Below are 22711 nucleotides of genomic sequence, written 5' to 3'. Positions count from 1 at the left end.
TCTGTCATTTAAATGCTTAAGTCTCTCCTATTAAAAAAGAATCTAAACACACATGTATACACTTTCCTCTTTAACTCTTTGTCTTCTAGCCCTGGAGCCCTCCTTCTTGATAGTTAAGTCATTTTACTTTTTAACCCTGCTCAGTCTCGCTTCTCTCACCATTTCACGGATTTTGCTCTTACTGATGTCTCCAGTGACTTTGTAGTTGCCATATGTAATAAATGCTTGATCTTACTGAAAATCCAGGAATACTTTTAGTCCTAACTTTGCGTGACCACTCTGAATACCTTAGACACAAGTGAATTTGTCTTCTTGAAACTTCCTGACATCCTTGTCTTTTTTCAAGACATTTTCATGGTCCTCTTTCTGACACTCTGTTTCTTCTCGGTTTTTACTGTTTTCTTTGTCTTCTAACTCAGTGGTTTTCAACCACTGGTCTTGGACCAGTGCTTATTTGCCAGAAATTATATATAATCTTCATATAATATGAGGGTGGTTAACTCTTTCGTGGACTGACAATGGTCATGAACCAGTGGTTGAAAACCACTATCTGGCCTTGGCCAGTTGGCTCAGTGGTAAAGCATTGGCATAGTGTGTGGATGTCCAGGGTTCGATTCCCGGTTAGGGCACACAGAACTGCCTATCTGCTTCTCCACCCCTCCCCTCTCGCTTCTCTCTCTCTCTTCACCTCCTGCAGCCATGGCTCAATTGGAGAGAGTTGGCCCCAGGCTCTGAGGATGTCTCCATGGCCTCCCCTCAGGTACCAAGAAGAACTTGGTTGCTGAGCAAAGGAGCAAGGCCCCAGATGGGTAGAGCATCTCCTCCTAGTGGGCTTTCTGGGTGGATCCCAGTCAGGGAGCATACGGAGTCTGTCTCTGCCTTCCCTCCTCTCACTTAATTTAAAAAAAGAAAAGAAAAGAAAACCACTATCTTACATTGTTTTTAGCTTCAGAGTTTAGAAATAATTATCATCCTCTTTACCACCCCTACCCTTCAGTTCTTTTTAGAATTATTTTAACCAAGTTGCATTTTAACAATATGCTATAGAATTTTATTGACGGCATCCTTATAAAAATAGCCTTGTGACAGTGATTTCTGTATTGTTATTAGGCTTTTTTAAGGAACATCAACTGTAGTGGAGCCCCATAGCTCCAGGTTAACTTGTTATTGGTATTTGGGATTGCAGTGAGAATTCTCCTTCCCACCGAGAGTACATAGAATTGCAGGGGATTGAAGGGAAGGGTCAGAGCTGAGTTAGGCTGAGATATCCTAAAAGTTTAATCTGTATATTATCCAGGCAGACCGTAGTATATTTAAAAATGTCCTATATTGTGTTTTTCTACAGCCAGAGAGCAATAGAAATTTTTTTCTTCTTAAGGACATAGGTGGACTTTGGTTTCTTTTATTCAAAATTAGATGATACTATGAGTAGTGTAACATATTGAAAAGTGTTCATTTTATTTCCTTGAACATTATCCTCTAGATTAGTATTTGAGAAACTTTGCATTTTTATCTTTGAAGCTGGTTTAATAATAATTGGCAATGGAGGTTTCTTTGGGTTTTAAATGCTTTGCTTCAGTACTTTGCACAATCCATGCTATTCTCAAGAGGGCTTGTGATTCAGTATTCTTCAGGTATTTAGGGCGTTTGATGTGATGTAGAGATAGATATCCTTAAAATTCTTAAAAATCAACACAAAATAGTTAGTTTCCATAGTGTTAGTATACTATAAAATGTGTGTGTATACTATATACAGATAATGATGTTATGATAGTTATCAACAAAACCGATGTGCTATCCAAAATTTTTGTTTGGGTTTATTAGATGTGAAGACATGGTAGATGTGCGAAGGTTAAAGATGCTTCAGATGGTACAGTTGTTTAAGTGTGAAGAAGATGCTGCCCAGGTAAGGATCAGTCTGGTGTAGTTGTTTTTTAAGATTGAGTTTACCTAATGATAAGCAAAAGTGTGCTTTTCCTGGTCCTTAGAAAATAACATTAAGTCAGATTCTAGTTTATGTTCTTGAAATAATAAAGTTTTGTATTCCCAGTTATCTTACTGGTCTTATTTGATTTACCTTCTTAAAAAATCTTCTGTTGGGATTATTTATTACTTATTATTGTTGACTTGTTATCATTTATATCCCAGGATAAAGGCTGGATAGCACATTGCTTTTTTTAACCCATAATAGAGTTTTTCAACTATGTAAACAATTTGCTTTTTGTAGTTAGCATCAGGGAAATCATTTCTGCTTGACATAGAAGAAATATATGATTTTAAATGGTAACATAAATATGTCTGAGATTCCAATAAGATCTATATTACATAAGTATTTCATCTTCTATTGTAAATCATATGATAACAATTTTAAAAGAGTGATTCTCTTTCATGGATCTTTAGATTTTTAAAATTTTTGAGTGGGAGGTGGGTTCATTAATTCATGTAGCTAGTCATTGAATGAAATAAGTTATTAAGAACTTAGGCTATAACTAATAGATTAAGTAATTATGTAATAGTACCTTTCTTTTTATAAATGTGGTATTTTGATATAATAAGTAAAGACTTATGGATCCAGCTTCACTGTTATTTCTTTCCGTTTAGGCGGTAGAATGGCTGAGTGAACTTCTGGATGCTCTGCTTAAGACCCACATCAGATTGGGTGATGATGCTCAGGAAACGAAAGTTTTACTGGAAAAGCATAGAAAATTTGTGGATGTCGCACAGGTGCAAAATTGGTTATCTTTCTTTTCTACAAGCTCAGTGTTTGAATAGCTTTCTGCATGATTATAATGTAACTTAACCCTCCAAGTCCAAGAAGGTTAGTTATGTTATTCCAGAAATATCATAGAACTAAGAAAATGTCAGCTGATGCATCAGAACTAGCCCACATCAATGTGAGAGGGTTTATGTTTCCCTGAATAAAGGTTCTGTGTGCTCCTTGTGATATATATATTACAGAATTTTTTAGGCAGTCCCAACTGTTCATTCATGAAAGTTAATATGAAATACATGTTAATACCAGTTGGTCAGAAACCCCAGTTTCTACATCTCAATGACGTTAGTATAGCAACACAGGTTTTTCTGTTGTTGTGGAAAGTGTCTTTAATTTCCCTAATAATTTAGTTCACACTGTAACAGTTGTGGCTTCCTATATGGAATATAGAGTGCCTGTTTTCACCCACTTGTCTTAGTTAATGACTGAACAGACACTCTTTTTGGCCTGTGGAATTGAACAGATTGAGATGAAAACAGAAGAAACTTGCTGAAAACTAACTAAAAGTACTGCTTCCCCTTCATGATTTATGCATGCCGATAATTTGTAGTAATAAGTTCCAGTGAAGTCGTTCGGTATTGATTTCCAGTAGTGCACTTGATTGCAACCACATTCCTCTTGCACTTTCCCATCCTCTTTTCAGAATTCTTTTACTATAATTTCATGTTTACTCTCTTTTTTAGAGTACTTATGACTATGGAAGACAGTTGCTACAGGCCACAGTTGTGTTGTGCCAGTCTTTGCGCTGCACGTCTCGGTCCTCCGGGGATACACTTCCTCGGCTGAACAGAGTATGGAAACAATTTACAATAGCATCTGAAGAGAGAGTGCACAGGCTGGAAATGGCTATTGCATTTCACTCAAATGCTGAAAAGGTTTGCTTTTTCAAAAATGTGGTCACAGTGGTATTGTGTGTTTTTAAAATGTGTTAATCTTAATCATGTAATTATGTGATTAGTCTGTTTTTTAAAAATTATATTCATTGTTTAAAGTTTGTTTAGATATATTGTTTTAGAGAGTTCAAATCAAATCCTCTTAGTAATTGATACCAGTGGCGGAGTACAGTGGTTTTATAAATTCAAAACCATTCAGCCTGGTCAGTGGCTTGGGGGATAGAGCGTCACCCCGAAGTGCCGGCGTCATAGGTTCAAGTCCTGGTCAGGGCATGTGTGAGAAGCAATCAGTGGGTGCACCACTAAGTGGATGCTTCTCTCTTTCTTTCTCTCTCTCTTTCCCTCCCTCCCTCCATCCCTCCCTTTATTTCTCTGAAAAAGCAAAACAAAACAGAAAACATTCAGTAGTTCTCTGTCTCCTGTGCTTCTCTCCTCACAAACTTACTGCCCAGAATGTACTGTCCATTCTTTAGGATGTCATGGTTCCCATCTCACTCATAATGCCAGGAGCGGAGACTTTGCTTTAGTAACTGCTATAAATTGTCCAACTATTTAAAAGAACACTTTGTAATTTTTTATATTCAAAATAGAGTCTGTCCAACTAAAATGAGAATAAGGGTGAAAATCTAAAACCTTCATGTGTTATTTTTTAAAGAGTAATTCTAGAATTTATTATGTAATGAGGTATTTACTCCCAGAAATCAGAAAGGAATGAACAGTGTCACTGGGCAGTCTTTAATAGAACCTTTTTCTTACTTCGCACAGAGATCTCCATTTCCATTCTGCAGAGGAGCTTGATTATGTAGGTAGCTTTGTTTTGACCACTTACAATGGAAGTTTACATGTAGGGGATGGTTAGTACAATTTAAGATATGCGAAACTCGAGTTGTAGATGTGATAGCCTCATCTGTTGAACAGAAGAGGTGTTACCAGGAACCCTAGGAATTAAGCAGTTTCTGTTTGTGTTAAGAAGTACATTTATTGGGAAATGTTCATAGTGAACTCTTTCTGAACTGGTCAGTGAACTTGACAGGTCAGTGCTTTAGTTTAAAATGGAACTAATGATAAACTAGGCAAAATGGCTTAATTTGTTCATCTACTGATTATTTTAATGAAAACTTTTTTATAGGAGTATAATATTAACTTAGTATATAGGTCATAAATGTTCTGCTCAGTTAATTTTAACAAAGTGAACACACCTGTGTAATCAGTGCACAAATACAGAATGTTACCAGCACCTCAGAGGCTTCCCCAGTCCCTCCCTCCAGTGCAGTGGTGACCACTGATGCTATGTCTAGAATCATTGAAAACTTTCTGGGATACTGCTTTTTAAAGGTAGCAGTAAGAACATTTTAAAATCTAGGCTTCTTTAACATGTCATATAAGAATATATATGGTTGGTAGTTTTTTAAATAAAAGTTAACATTTCTATTTTTTCTATTCTATGGCCTTTATCATGCTTATTTTTATTTATTTTTTAATCTTATTTAGAAAATTAACTTTAACAGGGTTACATTGATCAATTAGAGTACATAGGTTACAGGTAAACATTTTTATAGCATTTGAACTGTTGATTATGTTATATACCTATCACCCAAAGTCAAATCATTTTCTGTCACCTTATATTTGTCCCTCTTTACACCCTTCCCCTCACGCCTCCCCCTGGTAACCACTTCACTTTTATCTATGTCCATGAGTCTCAGTTTTATATCCTACCTATGTGTGAAATCATAGTTCCTAGCTTTTCATGATTTACTTACTTCACTCAGTATAATGTTCTCCAGGTTCATCCATGTTGTCATAAATGTCACTATGTCATCATTTCTTATGGCTGAGTGTTAATCCATTGTATATATGTACCACATCTTCTTTATCCAATCCCCTATTGAGGGACACTTTGGTTGTTTCCATGCCATGGCCACTGTGATGAACATGGGGGTGCATGTGTGCTTTACATATCAATATTTTCGAGTTTTTGGGATAACCAGTAGATGGATTGCTGGGTCATATAGTAGTTTTATTCTTAATTTTTTGAGTAACCACCATACTTTCTTTCATAATAGTTGTACTAATTTGCATTTCCACCAGCAGTGTTTCTCCACAGCCTCTCCAACACTTTTATTTTTGGGGAGGTTTTTGATAGTTGTTTCTATTTCTTCCCTGCTTATCGGTTTAGGCTTTCTGCTTCTTTATGACTCAGTCTAGGAAAATTGTACCATTCTAGGAATTTATCCATTTCTTCTAGATTGTTAAATTTGGTGGCATATAGTTTTTCATAGTATTCTACAATAATTCTTTGTATATCTATGATATCTGTGGTGATTTCTTCTCTTTCATTTTGGACTTTGTTTATATGAGTCATTTCTCTTTTTTCCTTAGTGAGTCTTGCCAAGGGTTTGTCAATTTTGTTGATCTTTTCAAAGAACCAGCTTCTTGTTTTATTAATTTTTTCTATAAAATTTTTCTGTTCTCTATTTCGTTTATTTCTGCTGATTTTTATTATTTCCTTTCTTTTGCTGGTTTTGGAATGCCTTTGTTCTTCTTTTTGTAGTCCTTAAGATGTGAAGTTAAGTGGTTTACTTGAGCTCTCTCTTGTTTGTTTATATAGGCCTGTAGTGATATGAACTTCCCTCTTATTACTGCTTTTGCTGCATCCCAGAGATTCTGATATGTTGTATTGTTATCTTTGTTTGTCTGTATGTATCTTTTGATCTCTGCCTTTTTTTTATTTTTCTTTCTTTTTATTTCTTTCTTTGTATTTTTCTGAAGCCAGAAATGGGGAGGCAGTCAGACAGACTCCCGCGTGCGCCCGACAGGGATCCACCCGGGACACCCACCAGGGGGCGATGCTCTGCCCCTCCGGGGCGTCGCTCTGTTGCGACCAGAGCCATTCTAGCACCTGAGGCAGAGGCCACAGAGCCACCCTCAGCGCCCGGGCAAACTTTGCTCCAATGGAGCCTCAGCTGCGAGAGGGGACGAGAGAGGCAGAGAGGAAGGAGTGGGGGAGGGGTGGAGAAGCAGATGGGTGCTTCTCCTGTGTGCCCTGGTTGAGAATTGAACCTGGGACTCCTGCACACCAGGCTGACACTCTACCACTGAGCCAACCGGCCAGGGCCTTTGATCTCTGCTTTTATTTCTTCTTTGACCTACTCATTTTTTAAAAGTATGTTGTTTAGTTTCCACATTTTTGTGGGTTTGTTTACCTCTTTTTTGCAATTAAATTCTAGTTTCAAGGCTTTATGATCAGAGAATATGCTTGGTATAATTCCAGTCTTTCTGAATTTGTTGATATTATTTTTGTGGCCCAACATATGGTCAAGTCTTGAGAATGTTCCATGTATACTAGAGAAAAATGTATACTCTGGCACTTTGGGATGAAATGTCATGTAGATGTCTATCATATCCAATTGTTCTAGTGTTTCGTTTAAGGCCAATATTTCTTTATTGATTTTCTGTTTGGATGAACGATCTAGAGCCGTCAGCGGTGTTTTGAGGTCTCCAAGTATGATTGTATTTTTGTCAGTTTTTGTTTTTTGGGCAGTTGGTAACTGTCTTATATATTTTAGTGGTTCTTGGTTTGGTGCATATATATTAAGAAGTGTTGTGTCTTCCTGGTTCAATGTCCCCTTTATCATTATGAAATGACCGTATTTGTCTCTGATTACCTTTGCTGTCTTGTAATCAGCATTGTTGGATATGAGTATTGCTATACCTGCTTTTTTTTGGATGTTAAGAGTATTGTTTTCCAACCTTTCACTTTGAATTTGTTTTTATCCTTGTAGCTTAGATGTGTTTCTTGTAGGCAGCATACAGTTGGATTTTCTTTTTAAATCCATTCTGCTACTCTGTGTCTTTTTATTGGTAAGTTCAATCCATTTACATTTAGTGTAATTATTGACACTTGAGGGTTTCTACTGCCATTTTATATATTGCTTTCTGATAGTTTTGTATCTTGTTTGATTCTTCTCTTTTGTTTTTCTATCATTTGTATTTGTTTGGTTGTAATCTATACTTTTTTCCTCTGTTACTTTTTTCAAGCCATGTGCTTCTGTGGTGGTTTTTTCCAGGGGTGGTTACCATTAAGTAATAGAAAGGACACATATCATGTTCATTGTAGTACATTATCTCATGAGTGCTTCTGCACTCCATCCTCCTTTGATACTGTTAATCTTTGTCCTCTCCCCTGTTTTGTTTATGTTGTCACAGATTAATCTTGTTTTTATTGTGATCTTGTTGGAGCTTTTACTTGTAGTTTTGTTTTGTTGTGTTCTCTGGTTGGAAAACCTCCTTTATTATTTCCTGGAGTGGGCGTTTTCTGGTGATAAATTCCCTCATCTTTTCTGTATCTGTGAATGTTTTTATTTCTCCTTCACATTTGAAGGATAGCTTTGATGGGTATAGTATTCTTGGCTGAAAGTTCCTCTCTTTCAGAACTTTAAATATTGGGGTCCACTCTCTTCTAGCTTGTAGTTTCTGCTGAGAAATCTGATGATAATCTAATGGGCCTTCCCTTATATGTTGTATTCTTCTTTTCCCTGGCTGCCTTGAGAATTTTTTCTTTGTCATTGGTTTGTGCCAATTTCATTATGATGTGCCTTGGAGTAGGTTTGTTAGGGTTAAGATAACTCGGTGTTCTGTTTGCTTCTTGAATTCGAGGCTTTAGTTCTTTCCACAGGCTTGGGAAGTTCTCGTCTATTATTTGTTTGAATATGTTCTCCATTCCATTATCTCTCTCTTCTCCTTCTGATATACCCATTATTCTTAATGTTGCTCTTTCTGATGGAGTCAGACAATTCCTGTAGGGCTTTCTCTTTTATTTTAATTTGTGAGTCTCTCTCTTCTTCTCTCCTTAGTGTCTCTAGTTGCCAGTCTTCTAGGTCACTAATTCTCTCCTCTATCTGGCCTGTTCTATTAGCTAAGCTTGTTACTTCATTTTTCAGTTCATGAATTGAGTTTTTCATCTTTGTTTGATTCGTTTTCATAGTTTCAGTTTCCTTGGTGATGTATTCTTTCTGTTCGTTGAATTGTTTTTTGAGTTCCTTAAGTTGCCTTTCTGTGCTTTCTTGTATATCCCTGAGTATTTTAGTACTTCTATTTTAAATTCTCTGTCATTTAACTCCAAGGTTTTCAAGCTATTGAAGTTTTATTCTATAGATTTTCCCTCATTTATCTGAGCTACATCTCTGTCTTTTTAATTCATGATATTCTATTTATTTTTCCTTAATGGCATTTGAGAATGGTATTGTTAATAACACTGATAAGAGCTGATATAAAAATTAAAAAAAATTTTTTGAGAAAATACAGTGAAAAACTGAAAATTCTATTGTGTTAAGTGAAACATAAACTACATAGAACTGAGGGCCTGAGTTGGGGGGAAGTGACAAGGAGGCAAAAACGAGGTAAGAACCCACAAAATGCCACATGAAAAATATTTGGATTAAGAGTTAAATAATTTGTACATGATGGTCTAATGAGAGAAATAGTGAAAGAGAAAAGAAGAAAAAGAGAAAAAAGAAATAATACAGTGAAAAATGAAAATTCTTTTGTTTTAAGTGGAACAAAAACTACATAGAATGGAATGTCGGAGTTAGGGGAAATGCTAATGAGGTGAAAAGTGAAGTAAAAAGCTCACAAAATGCCACAAAAAGAAAAAATTTGAATCCAGAATAAAATAATTTGTGAGAGAGGATCCAATGAGAGAAAAAGTGAAAGAGAAAAAAAGAAAAAGAGAGAGAGAAAAAGAAAAAAGAAGAAAAAGAAAGAAAAAAGGATGAAAAATATAACATTTATGGGTAATGAAGTTCAAAATGAAAAGAGAATAATAAAACAGGAAGAGGATAAAATGTCCAAGGTGGAAGGAAAAAAATTAAAAAATGAAAGAAAATAAATGGAAAAAGTTATAAAGACTGTGGATTTTTTTCTGGTTTTGAGAGGTTATCTTCTTCCTTTTCCTTTCGTCTCTCTCTTTTTGGCTGGTAGCGCTGTACCCCAGGTTCTACCCCTGTGGCACTCTTAGGCAGAGATTTGCAGTTGATGTGTTGCTATGGTGATGACATAAACTAGGCCTCCTGCCCGTTGGTAGTCGGGGCTTGTTAGTGTTTGCAGGCTCTGACAATGGGAGAGTCCATTTTCCCGGAGCCTCTCCCCAAATCTCTCCTTCCTGAACCAGCAGCCTGGGACCCAGCTGTAAAGTTGCCCCAGCCACTGCCTGGAGAGCAAGGGGCTCTAAGAGTTGCCGAATCTCCCCTCTATCCCTGCTCAAAGCAGAGTTCTGGATAAGGCTTTGCCAGCCAGAGCCACCAGTATAATCAGGCAGAGCTGGGAGCTGATTGCCTTTCAGTTGTCTTTCTATGAGCCTCGGGCATGTCTAGTATGCCTCAGTGCTCTGTGAGTCTACTCTCTCCAGGCTTTTTGCATTTTATAACCTGTTTCAGCTGGCAGGAAGATGTCCCAGTCACTGCCTGCAGAGCGAGAAGCCCTAAAAGCTGACAAGTCCCTCCTCCAGGTCTGTTCAAAGCACAGCCGCTGGGTATGAAAGCTTTACCAACCAGAGCCACCAGCTAAGGCAGGCAGGGGAATGAGCTGACTTCTGGTCAGGCTCCTTTCTAAGGTTCCCCAAGTATGTCTAGTTAAAATTTGCCTCAGCGCTCTGCGGGTCTCCTTGGGTCTGCTCTCCACAGGCTTCTCCCTTGTTGGGAAGCCTACAGCCCAGCCCACCCAACTTCTGCAGTGCTCTCTGAGGTCTGTTCTGTGGGACTGTGCTTTTTTGCTTAGGTTGCAGCCCTGGAAAAGAAGGCTTTGTCAGCCAGAGCCACCAGCGTAAGCCAGCCGGGCAGTGAGCAGACTGTGGGTTAGGCTCCTTTTATCATTATGAAGGTATGCTCTCTGGAGGCTGCTGCATTCCCTTCCCCCCACCACTTCTGAAGTTTTCCTCTGTGGGAGTTTGCTTTGTTAGCCTGTATAGCTGTATGGCCCTGCCCAGACAAGTCCCGGCGTAAGGAAGCCGGCTCTGGGCACTTCCCATGCACTGTTGTTTGGGAAGCCAGGCTTATACATAATCTCTGGCCACAACCCACACAGGGGGCCACTGCTGACCGTCTCCGACCCAGCGCCTCTGTCCGGAACGTGCCCGAAGCGCCAGGTGGATCCACTCGCACGCTGCCTGCACTCGCTGACCAGGAGACCAGGAGTAAACAAAGCCCAAAACCGCTCTGGTATGAGTCTCTGCAAGCAACCCTCTCCCCCACCTCTGCCAGGGTTTGCTGCTGGCATTAGCTTCGTGTTGGTGAACTCAAGCAGAGCTGCAGCACAGTCTCTCCTTGGCTTGAACATCTCTGCCCTAGCCAGCTTTTTCTCTCTTCCCTCGCCCACCCTTCCTCTCAGTTCCAAGTGAAGACAGCCCATCCTCAGATCAGTGAGGAAAGCGGAATACTCTATTCTCCGTCTTAATTCCTTCAGAGTGGATTATATATTCAGCCACCTTTTCGCCCAGTCATACCTTTGTTTGATGTATGTGTATTTCAGATGCTCCTGGGATTGTTTTTCTGTCTCTAGTTGTTGAACTTGTTGAAATTTCAGGCAGAGGTTTCGGGAGCACCTCTGACGTCACTCCAGCCTCTCCAATACTTATTACCCATCTTGTTGGTAATAGCCATTCTGACAGGTGGGATGTGGAACCTCATTGTAGTTTTGATTTGCATTTCTTGAGTAAACTAGTGAAGATGAGCATCTTTTCATATATCTGTTAGCCATTTGTATGTCCTCTTGGGAAAAGTGTCTGTTCAGGTCCTCTCATTTATTGATTACTTTTTTTTTTTTTTACAGAGACAGAGTCAGAGAGAGGGATAGATATGGACAGACAGACAGGAACAGAGAGAGACGAGAAGCATCAATTATTAGTTTTTTGTTGCGACACCTTAGTTGTTCATTGATTGCTTTCTCATATTTGCCTTGACCATGGGGCCACAGCAGACCGAGTAACCCCTTGCTCAAGCCAGCGACCTTGGGTCCAAGCTGGTGAGCTTTGCTCTAACTAGATGAGCCCGCGCTGGCGACCTCAGGATCTCCAACCTGGGTCCTCCGCATCCCAGTCTGACGCTCTGTCCACTGCGCCACCGCCTGGTCAGGCTCCTCTCTCTTTTTTAATTGGATTTTTTGCTTTTTTGTTCCTGAGCTTTGTGAGTTCTTTATATATTTGGGATATTAACCCTTTATCAGAGCTGTTGTTTGCAAATATCATCTCCCGTTTAGTTGGCTGCCTATTTGTTTTGTTGTCAGTTTCTTTTGCTGTGCAGAGGATTTTTAGTTTGATATATTCCCATTCATTTATTTTTGCCTTTACCTCCCTTGCCTTTGCGGTCAAATTTATAAATTGTTCTCTATGGCCAAGGTCCTTGAGCTTAATACTTATGTCTTCTTCTATGCAATTTATTGTTGCAGATCTTATATTTAGGTCTTTGATCCATTTTGAATAAATTTTTGTGCAGGGGGACAAAGTGTAGTCAAGTTTCATTCTTTTGCATGTGGTTTTCCCATTTTCCCAGCACCATTTTTTTTTAATAAATTTTTATTAATGATAATGGGATGACATTAATAAATCAGGGTACATATATTCAAAGAAAACATGTCTAGGTTATTTTGTCATTAAATTATGTTGCATACCCCTCGCCCAAAGTCAGATTGTCCTCCACCTCCCTCTATCTAGTTCTCTGTGCCCCTCCCCCTCCCCCTAACTCTCTCCCTCCCTCCCTCCCCCCACCCCTGGTAACCACCACACTCTTGTCCATGTCTCTTAGTCTCGTTTTTATGTTCCACCAATGTATGGAATCATGTAGTTCTTGTTTTTTTCTGATTTACTTATTTCACTCCGTATAATGTTATCAAGATCCCACCATTTTGCTGTAAATGATCTGATGTCATCATTTCTTATGGCTGAGTAGTATTCCATAGTGTATATGTGCCACATCTTCTTTATCCAGTCTTCTATTGAAGGGCTTTTTGGTTGTTTCCATGTCTTGGCCACTGTGAACAGTTCCCAGCACCATTTATTGAAGAGACTTTCTTTTCTCCATTGTGTGTTTTTGGCTCCTGTCTCAAAGATGATTTGTCAATATGTATGTGGTGTATACTTACAATAAACTTGGCTTAAGGTTATTTTGCTGTACAAACCTCTGGTAAAATCTTCTGTTGTCAGATTTTATTTCCCTCTGACTGTGTTCTATTTCATACCAGTAAGCATAAATATAAAAGCATAAATATAAACAAATTGTATAATATGATTGGGAAAATATTTCAATTGAATCTAGAAGTTTAGGCTGTAAAAATGTTCTTTATGAATAGTGGTGAAATAAATGACTGGGTTAAGTAAAATATAATGCAAAAAAAGTTGCAAAATATCACTTTCCATTACCTTATATTTTTTCCTCTTTATGCCCTTCCCCCCCACTCAATGATTTGACTTTGGGTAATGGGTATACAACATAATCAACAGTTCAAGTACTATAGAAATGTGTACCTGAAACTTATATACTCTTATTGGTCAATGTCATCCTGTTAAATTTAATTTCCTAAATAAAATTTTTAAAAAGAGAAAGAACTAAAAAATACAAAAAAAAAAAATTATAAGGGAGGTAATTTTGGGGTGGTAAAATTGCAAACTTTTTCTCCCCTCATATATATAAACTAACCAATTTTTTTCATATGTATTATTTTTATAATGAAAAAAAATACCAAAAAGAGAAATAAATGATACATTTTTGTCTTCTCAGTCTCCCTAATCAATTATGCCAAACTACCTTCAAAGTTCCAAATAACTCCAAACTTTGGGCAACTCAGGATATAGGCATGGAAAGCATTCTGTTTAGCACATAATAAAATTGAAAAACAATAAAAAGAAAAGTTGCAAAAATAAATACTTTTTCTTCTCTCTCCCCAAATTTTGCAGGTTTTTTGCAGTTAAATTTAATTGTTAATAGTTAAGGGAAAAAAATAATATCAAAGGTTGCAGAACTTCCCTATATTTTAATTATATCAGTTTACTTCAGTTATGGCAACAGATCAGTTTTTTTTGTTGTTTGGTTTTTGGGGTTTTTTGGTAAGAGGAGGGGAGATAGTGAAGCAAACTCCCATATGCACCCTGACTGGGATCCACCCAGCAACCCCATCTTGAGTACCAAGCTATTTTTAGCCAATGCTTGAGTACCAAGCTATTTTTAGCACCTGAGATTGATGTGCTCCAACTGAGCTATCCTTAGTGCCCAGTACTGTGCTCGAACCAATCGAGCCACTGGTTACAAGAGGGGAAGAGGGAGAGAAGGGGGAGTGGGTGGGGGGGGGAGCAAATAGTCACTTCTCCTGTGTGTCCTGACTGGGAATTGATCCCGGGACGTCCATACACCAGGCTGATGCTCTATCCACTGAGCTATCAGCCAGGGCCAGCAGATCAGTTTTTAAACTAATTATAAATTGTTTAACCCTTTGAGTAGTGAGTTTTTTCATGCTCTCTGACCTCCGGAAGTGAGTTTTTTGTTTTTTTCAAAAAATGAAATTAGTTCCAGTTCCAGTTTTATTAACTTTAAAATCATGTTTTTTTGATAACCAGTTTATGGAAAAAAGAAGAACATACATTTGCCTTTTTTTAATGTTGCCTTACACATTTTGAAAATAAATCAATCATACTCTGGATGGTCAGGGGGCACAAGGACGTACATTGAACATTCGTACTACTCAAAGGTTTAACTATATCATCACAGCATTTATGTGCATCTGTATCTCATTTACATCCCAAGCACTAAAAAACATATAAGTGTTAAATAAAGGGACTTAATGAATGAAAGAATACTTCTTAAGTACAGTATGAGCTTACTTTCCAAATACAGGGAATCCTTAGGTTACAACACAGCTCCATTCCTATGACAGTGACATAACCCTAATTTTGAAGTAAGTTGAAACACACCCTAGCCTAAATCACTTACCTATCCTAACAGTTGTAAAATCATAATCTAGAATATAAAAACACAACTAAGCCACAGAAAAAGGAAAAGGATATAATTATACTAAACATTGAAAAATGACAAAAAATAAGTATAAAAAATAATTCTTTACCTTTTTTCCTGTGGCTGGCTTGCACACTGGAAGGGGCATTGCAAGGTGGGAGAGAGTGACCTATTGGGAGGAGGAAGCTGGAGAGGCAGGAGAACCTGCAGAAGGTGCTGGAGATACTGGGTCAGGTGGATCGGGATTGCCTAAGGAACACGCAGGAGATGCTGGAGATGATTCTACCTGTTCTACAGGTGTTTCATCTAGAGAAGCAGCTGATGGAGAGGGTACAGGATCTGTACAGGCCTCTCTACCTTCTCAGAGAATTGTTCCACACCAGTCTGGAAGATTGATTACGTCTTCTCTCCCAGAATCTGCCTACAGCATTGCAGTGCATCCATAACAGCTCTGTAGACAGATCCTTACTGAATCTGTCATCGCTGGGGTCCTCGGCCTGAAATTTTGCCAACCCATCTACCATAGAAAAACCTTCCAAACCCTTGTTTGTGAATCTCTTGTACTCTGGGGTTTCTATCTCTTCCTCTTAGTCATCTGCTTCTCCAGCTGAATGAGGTCCTCAGCAGACAGCTCCTCTCCCATGCGATGCCAGTAGCTCTGTGACACCCCCAGCCTACACTAACAGCATAAGGCGAAACACACACAACTCAATTTTTTAAAGTGTTTATGGGAGTGTCATATACTTGAAACATTATGTCGAGACTGTCATAATCCAAGGACCCCCTGTAATTGGTTAGTATTATTTGAATTTCTTGAACTAGTTTTGCCAATAGTAGCTCAGTCTTACATAGTGCTGTACATGAAGATGCTAAAATAAAACTAAATATAAACATCTTCAAGCTATTTGCATTAGCTTCATTTCGTTTCTCTTATGTTGCCCTTTTATTTGTTGCAGATTTTGCAAGACTGTCCAGAAGAGCCTGAAGCTATTAATGATGAGGAGCAATTTGATGAAATTGAAGCAGTTGGGAAATCACTTTTGGATAGATTAACAGTTCCTGTAGTTTATCCTGATGGGTATGGTGCATGTTCTTATAACATTGTTTTTTTTATTTTTGAAATCATCAAGAGAGGAGAATCTATTTGTTTAAAAAGCCAAGTCAGTTAGCTTTGGTTCACATTTTCAGTTTCTACAGTAAACTGGTTTAAAATGTAAAGAAATCCAAACTTGGCTTTTAGCAACAGTAGCACTTGGCACTTTATGCCATCAAATGTGTTACTTCTTGACAGCTGTTGTAGAAGAAAGATCATTGACTAGGGTGACAGCTGGGGTCCAGCCATGGCTATGATGACAGGGAGTACAGTGACTTTGGACATTGTTCAGGGAAGGAGTGGGACTATTGTTTAGTGAGCTCAGCCTATGCCTGGCACTAAGTTAAATCTTCATTGCTTTTGACCAAACAGTGCCAGGCCAGTATGATTATTTCTCATTTACAGATGAAGAAATTGAGGCCCAGAAAGATTAAGTAAGGTGCTCAGGAATTCACAGCTTCTAAGTGGAATGAGGATGCAATGTCGGGTCTTTCTGGCTCCAAATCCATTCTCTTGCACTGTGCTATGTGTATCCCTGTTGCTTCATTTGTAAAATAATGGGCTTCTGATTCCCATATTTCTTTCATTTCAAATAGTTGATGATAAAAATATGAAATTATCTCATGCAAATAAGTGGTCCAGTAAGTAGATCAGAAGGAGCTTTATCTGAGGATCTATACCTTCTCAATGAAAACTATTTAGATAATCCAGAGGATATTTAATTCAAACGATAGGAAAATTAAATCATTGGATACCTTTATCCTTACATTGTGGTATAGAGCAGTGATCCCAGCCTTTTTTGGGCCACGGACCAGTTTAATGTCAGAAAATATTTTCACGGACTGGCATTTAGGGTGATACGGTTAAATGTATCACGTGACCGAGACAAGCATCAAGAGTGAGTCTTAGACGGATGTAACAGAGGGAATCCGGTCATTTTTAAAAAACAAAACATCATTCAGACTTAAATATAAATAAAACGGAAATAATGTAAGTTATTTATTCTTTCTCTGTGGACCGGTACCAAATGGCCCACGGACCAGTACCGGTACGCGGCCCGGGGATTGGGGACCACTGGTATAGAGTAATGGTTAGTATTGTGGATTTAAACAGATGTCTTGGGTTTAAATCATCCTGCCACCACTTAGTAGTTGTGATACTTTGGGCAAGTCACTTTCTTCCTTTGCCTCAGTTTTCTCATATAAAAATAGGACTCATACCTCCTCAAGTTATAGGGATATGGCAATTATATGAGGTAAAAGTATATCAACTACTTAAAACAAATCTGACACATATTGCAACTACTGCTGTGTGTGTCTTGAACATCAAATGATTCTTTGGAATTGATACTGAGAAGATATACTTTTATTCCCTTAAAAGAGTAATCTTCATAGTCTATTATGCATATAACCTCTAGTCGTACCCTAACTTGAACAGTCAGAATTAGCCTATAGTCATGTTATACCTCACAATGTATGAGAGAATAAATATGAAAACTGATAAAGTTAGCTGGTAACAACTTTAGTTTTCTGATCTAAAAAGTGAAGAGCTTAAACAGATAATTTTCAAGAACTCTTCTATTTCTAAAAGATCCTGTGGCTCTGAATACAGTATCTTTGCAGGTAGGATAAAATTAAATGATTTTTACCTGTTAATGTCCCAAACAATACCTTAACATTAAATGGTGTATTAATTGCCAACTGTATTAGACAGTGATTATACACATAGCACTGAAATACACATACAAAATTTATATTTGTGTATGTTATGGATTCAAAATTGAAATCAGTATTTCCAGTGTTACACTGTTTCATTTATTGTTGCATGGCTTGGTTGCATTGTTGGTTATTGAGATTATCCTAACTATTCATAATACAACATTTATACCACTAATGTATTTTTCGTGACATGCCTTCATATATTTTATGCATTTAAAAAATGTTTCTCTTACTGAATTACTACTCAAAGAGAAATAGTATGGTCTAAAGATGAACTAATGTCATATCTCAGATGATTTTTATGGTAAATTTTCTTCCTTTTGTATTTGCAGTGATCAGTGGATTTGTATTAATCTGAATGGGCTTTTTCTGTTTGTTTTGATTTTTAGAACTGAACAGTATTTTGGGAGTCCAAGTGACATGGCTTCTACTGCAGAACACATCAGAGACAGGATGAAACTAGTTAATCTCAAAAGGCAGCAGCTGAGACATCCTGAAATGATGACCACAGAGAGCTAATAGCTACCAGCTTCTCACAGATCTGCGTTCGTAATAATCTCGCATGTTGTCAGCATACTACAGCGTTAGCCACAATACATTAAGATACATTTCACAGCCAAGATAAGCCACATTTCTCTTCATTTCACATTTCTCTCTACATGTTAACACCTTGCAACTACCAAGGCATAATTATTTAACATGCTTTGAGACCATAGACTCCAAGTATCTTAAAAGAAGGAACTGTAAACATTGCACTGAAAACTTGCTTTAAAGCTTTACCTGACCTGTCCGTTTATAGATGAACAACTGATAATAAGCTTTGAATGGTGCTAATAAGAGTTTAGGAATTCTCTATATAAAAATGGTTGCCCTTCCTCCCCAGGTAATGTAGTAAATTTAGACTAGAGTTAAATGGTTATTAGAAAACAGTGGTGTCCTCAAAATTTTACTTTGTAATTTTTCTTCAAAATTGATTATTTTTATTGTGTCAGTATGAAGAAAATCTTCAGATCTTTGATATATCATATTCATTAAAAGACATTTTCCTATTTGTATAATAATGTATTAAAAGTTGTTCGTTCTTAATAAAAGGCTTCTTTTAAACATCTTATTTAATTTGGTGGTTATATCCTATTTCCAAACATGAGTGCCTTATTAGAAGGGGCATTCTTATGATTGTTAGGGTGGTTTAATACTTGTTTTTTCAAGTTGGTTGCATGTGTTTTAGGCCAGAAATTTATATGTAAGCATGTATATATAATAAATAAGCATGTTTTATCATGAAAAAAATAATTGTGGAGAACAACTTAGATCTTTAATAACTTACAAATAATGGAATACTATTTCTAATTTTTCTCTACTTCAACTTGAAAAATATTTTCCAAATTATTAACTCCCCTGAGAGACTTTGTCTTTGGAGGAGGAAGGCTGGGGAAGAAGGCATGCACAATTATTCCTTACAGTGGAGTTCTGTTTCTGGAGCTTAAGTAGCAACTGCTAAGTTTAATTTCTTATTAGAAGCAAAATTCTGAAGTAGCCTTATACAAAAACTGTGCTCTTTTAGAAATAAAATTTATAAAATACGAGTGCTTTTAAGTTTATATTAAGTTTAAATGGTAAATGTATATAATTTAATTTGTGTTAATTTTTATTTTAGAAAAAATTTTTAAAAGATTAAAAATAACTTTTAAATCTTTGATCAATATAAAAATATGCAAAGAATTGTATGCTGGTTTCTCTTCGTCCTCAGAAATGCTCATGTACCCTCTAGTGCTGGTTTCTCTAGCCATCTTTGCACTGCCAGACTTCTTGGAAAAGTCCATCTCCATTGGCTCTGCCGCCTCACTGCTCACTGCTCTCTGCTCAGCACCTCTTCATCTGGTTATACACAGCACTGCACTGAAACTTCTCAGTGGACCCCAGTTAGTGAACTGAATGCTTTCTTCCCAAGCTGCATTCTTACCCTTCTCTGTCTCTGCAACATTTACACCATTGAGCAACCTTTCCTGGGCAGTGTGTCCTCCCTTGAAGATACTATCTTCTGCCATAACTCTGAATACAGTCACATCACTCTGCGTTACAATACTTCTACAGATGTGCTCTCTTGGATTCTTTCTTCAGAATGCTTTCAGATTCTTATCCTTACGGCTTCTATTTTACCGCAGTGTCCTATGTTATAAATCTGGTCCAAAATCTTTCCACTACCTACTTGACATTTCAACCAAGCTAGATGAAGCTATTTATAATATGTTTTACATTTCTCCTCTTGGAGCAATTTTGGTTAAAGGTACAGCCTTTTTTCTAGCCCCACATGCCATAAAATCTGGGGCAACATTCAAATGTTCCCTCCTGTCTGGGGCTGCTGCTGCTTCTAAAAACATCCAGGAAGTTCTTTCTATATCTGATAATCCTTTCAGTCTTTTAGGGCTTAACTTCTATGAGTGTCAACTTTTGTGATTCTCTATTTAGTCTCATGATGGTGCTAATAACCACATGGTACAATTGTTTATATCTTCCTGCTACATTACAAGCTCTTCTGAGGGAAGGAATACCAGGGACTTCTGGTCCCAGACCTTTGCTCAAGTGTAATAGTTGCTCAGTTTCCTTGTATGTAAATAGCCTTGTAGAGGCATTAGTAATAATCCCTCATCTTGTAGTCTGAAGTGTGTATTAAACATACTTCCTAAAGTTATGACTGAGTTATTAGTGAATCTACTCATTAGGAAGCCATTTGGTATTTTAGGTACTTCAATACTAGCTAATTTAAATATTCAGTTATACTCAATGTCTGTTTCTTCTATTGAATTTTAGAGTAGGTAGAATGTTTTTAATAGGAGTTTGCTGGAAAAGGACAGGATTGTAAGTAATGAGAGTTACAACATAGTTATACCATCAACTCACCTGCTTTCCAAGTGAGTTAAATTTTATATGCCTTAAGCTATCTTGCATACAGCAAAAGTAAAATAAGGCAACATGTAGAAATATTATTTATAATTTAAGTGTTTCTGATGAAGCTGAATATGCTTTTAACATAATAAATATTTTTGTTCTTCATTTATAAACTTGCTGCTACTTTCTGTATGTTAATCTGTATATAAACATAACATTTATGAATGAAAACCCTGCAATTCCCTAATGTAATTTTTTTTGTAGTTCATTTAGAGTACATATGAAGGAGGTAACTGCAGTCTTTTTGAAATCATGAGCTTTTTGTATGAAATAAATTAGTGTTGACCAGCAAATGGAGAAAGAAACAGTTTCTAATTGGTATATGCCACAACCTTCACGTTACTTTAGCCCATCTCAGGGAATTACTGCAGTGTGTTAATTAGACTAGTTTTGTTCGGGGTTTTTTTTTTTAGGAGGGGTGTTACATATTTTTTTTCTTTATCATGTATTTATTTTCTCTCGTGTAAATTCAGTATTAGCAGTTTTGGCATTCATTCACACACATTTTGCCCAGCAGTGTTATAATGCAAAGATGATCATTTCATCTCATAAAAGTGGCTTTATTCCCAGTCCTCATTATTGATGACATTATTCTGCTTGGGTGACATTGGTGATATGGATGAAACTGCTCGGCTCACCAGTGAGGATGTTGATTTCAGGTCTAGGATTCATTGCTATAGAGATGATTGGATACTTCTCTCACTTTATAGGAATGTTCCTAGTATTAATGTGTTTGTTTCATTACCCCATCAGTTGACATGCAGTGTGCTGTTTAGTTTATTATCATTATACTTAGTGGCATACAGCTTAATATGAACATGACATTTACTTTCCTGCTCATTCTGAGCAAACCATACTCTCTGATCTAAGAGTGGTGTGATTGTGGGATAACTGGACCTATCTCTGTATAGTCTACTTTTTGAGAAAGAATTCAGAATTTCCTACTGTATTGTAAGTTTCTTGCTAGAGAGATTGGATATTATTATGTACTTTTCCCATCTTCACAGTACCACAATAAAATAAAAACTAAATATACTGTGGTTACTAAAATCCTCCACATCTTGAGCCTATTGAAATTGGTATAGGAAACTAACATTAGTAAAGATCATCAATGACAATATTTCCATGATTGGGATATCTTTGCTTAAACCCCTGAAGGAAAATTTTTTTAGGATTAAAAAGTTGGGCTGTAACATAACTGGATACAGTTAACATAATTAGCAAACTTACAAGTAGTAACTTTCAGTTAAAAAAATAGAAAAGCTTCAGTTGGGAGTGGAAATTATTCTTCTCTAGGTAACAAATCCCTTGATAATGCAAAATGAAGTACAGGTTTAACATATGACATTATTTGACTTTAGTATGTACTACTGAAAAGTCTAGGTTTTGCTAAGAAGCATAAATGATGGCAGGAATAGTAGGGGAAAGATCATAAAAGCTCCCACCCAAGTACTAACCAGGCCCGACCCTGCTTAGCTTCCGAGATCAGACAAGATCAGGCGTGTTTGGGGTGGTATGGCTGTAAACCATAAGAGCTAAAATAACTATAGTGAATATAATGAAAAGAGTTCGGATTTTGACTACTTGACTTCAAAATCTGGCTTTGCCATTTACTGACCTTGCTAAAGACCACTAAACTCTGGGTCTGTAAATGAGAGATACCCTGTTAAGTAATATCAAGAGTGAAATAACAATCATGTTTAAAAATGTATTGAAAACTAAAATGTTTCCCAAAATGGAAGGTATTATTACTATAAATATTTTTTCAGAATAGAAGATTGGATATTCTTTACTTTCGCTCTTGTCTCGGATTACAGGCGTGGGTCCTGTGGGGAGGGGCGCATTGTTCACACTGCTTCCTGAACCTCCGTTTCCCCAAGCTCAGAACTGCCAGCTGAAGATACTGAGGGCAGAGTCGGTGAGCTCATTGCTAAATAACAAGATTTTTAAATCTGACAAATAAACTTTTTGGGCAGGATGATAGTGCAGCAAGATGGAAAGCAAGTGAGGAGTGTCACCTACTCTGAGGTTGACAGGACATGACACAGTTCCATTAATAAGTAAGTAAAAGAAAGTCATACCTGGAGAGGATTTTAGGCAGCACCAATCTATAGAAACAGTAAGTGCACAAAGCTGTTAAGATGAAAACATGACTTGAGACCACCCTTAATGCTGTTCAGTTAGAGAAATCTTGGTAAACTTTGATAATAATGGAAAAAGACTGATCCTATAATAGAGATTGATAGGACTAAGGGTCCTCCATGAGATAGCGTGAATGTAGGGCAATGTTT

The 22711-nt window shown here is 37.3% G+C and overlaps 1 protein-coding gene across 2 annotated transcripts in view; it reads left to right on the top strand.

Annotated features, from left to right (window-relative positions):
• The window catches only part of SESTD1 (SEC14 and spectrin domain containing 1), a 118622-nt gene extending 100060 nt beyond the window's left edge, over positions 1-18562 (top strand). For both annotated transcript variants that reach the window (XM_066346692.1, XM_066346691.1), the window contains 5 exons: positions 1825-1906; positions 2602-2724; positions 3457-3648; positions 15617-15738; positions 17861-18562. In XM_066346692.1, coding sequence (XP_066202789.1) covers positions 1825-1906; positions 2602-2724; positions 3457-3648; positions 15617-15738; positions 17861-17990 — 649 coding nt within the window. In that variant the 3' untranslated portion in view covers positions 17991-18562. The remainder of the gene's footprint in view (positions 1-1824; positions 1907-2601; positions 2725-3456; positions 3649-15616; positions 15739-17860) is intronic.
• Positions 18563-22711: the final 4149 nt, after the last annotated feature.

Source organism: Saccopteryx leptura, chromosome 7, assembly GCF_036850995.1.
Source record: "Saccopteryx leptura isolate mSacLep1 chromosome 7, mSacLep1_pri_phased_curated, whole genome shotgun sequence".
Classification (NCBI taxonomy): Eukaryota; Metazoa; Chordata; class Mammalia; order Chiroptera; family Emballonuridae; genus Saccopteryx; species Saccopteryx leptura.
The sequence above is the reverse complement of the archived record's forward strand: the minus strand, read 5'-3'. Positions and strand labels throughout refer to the sequence as shown.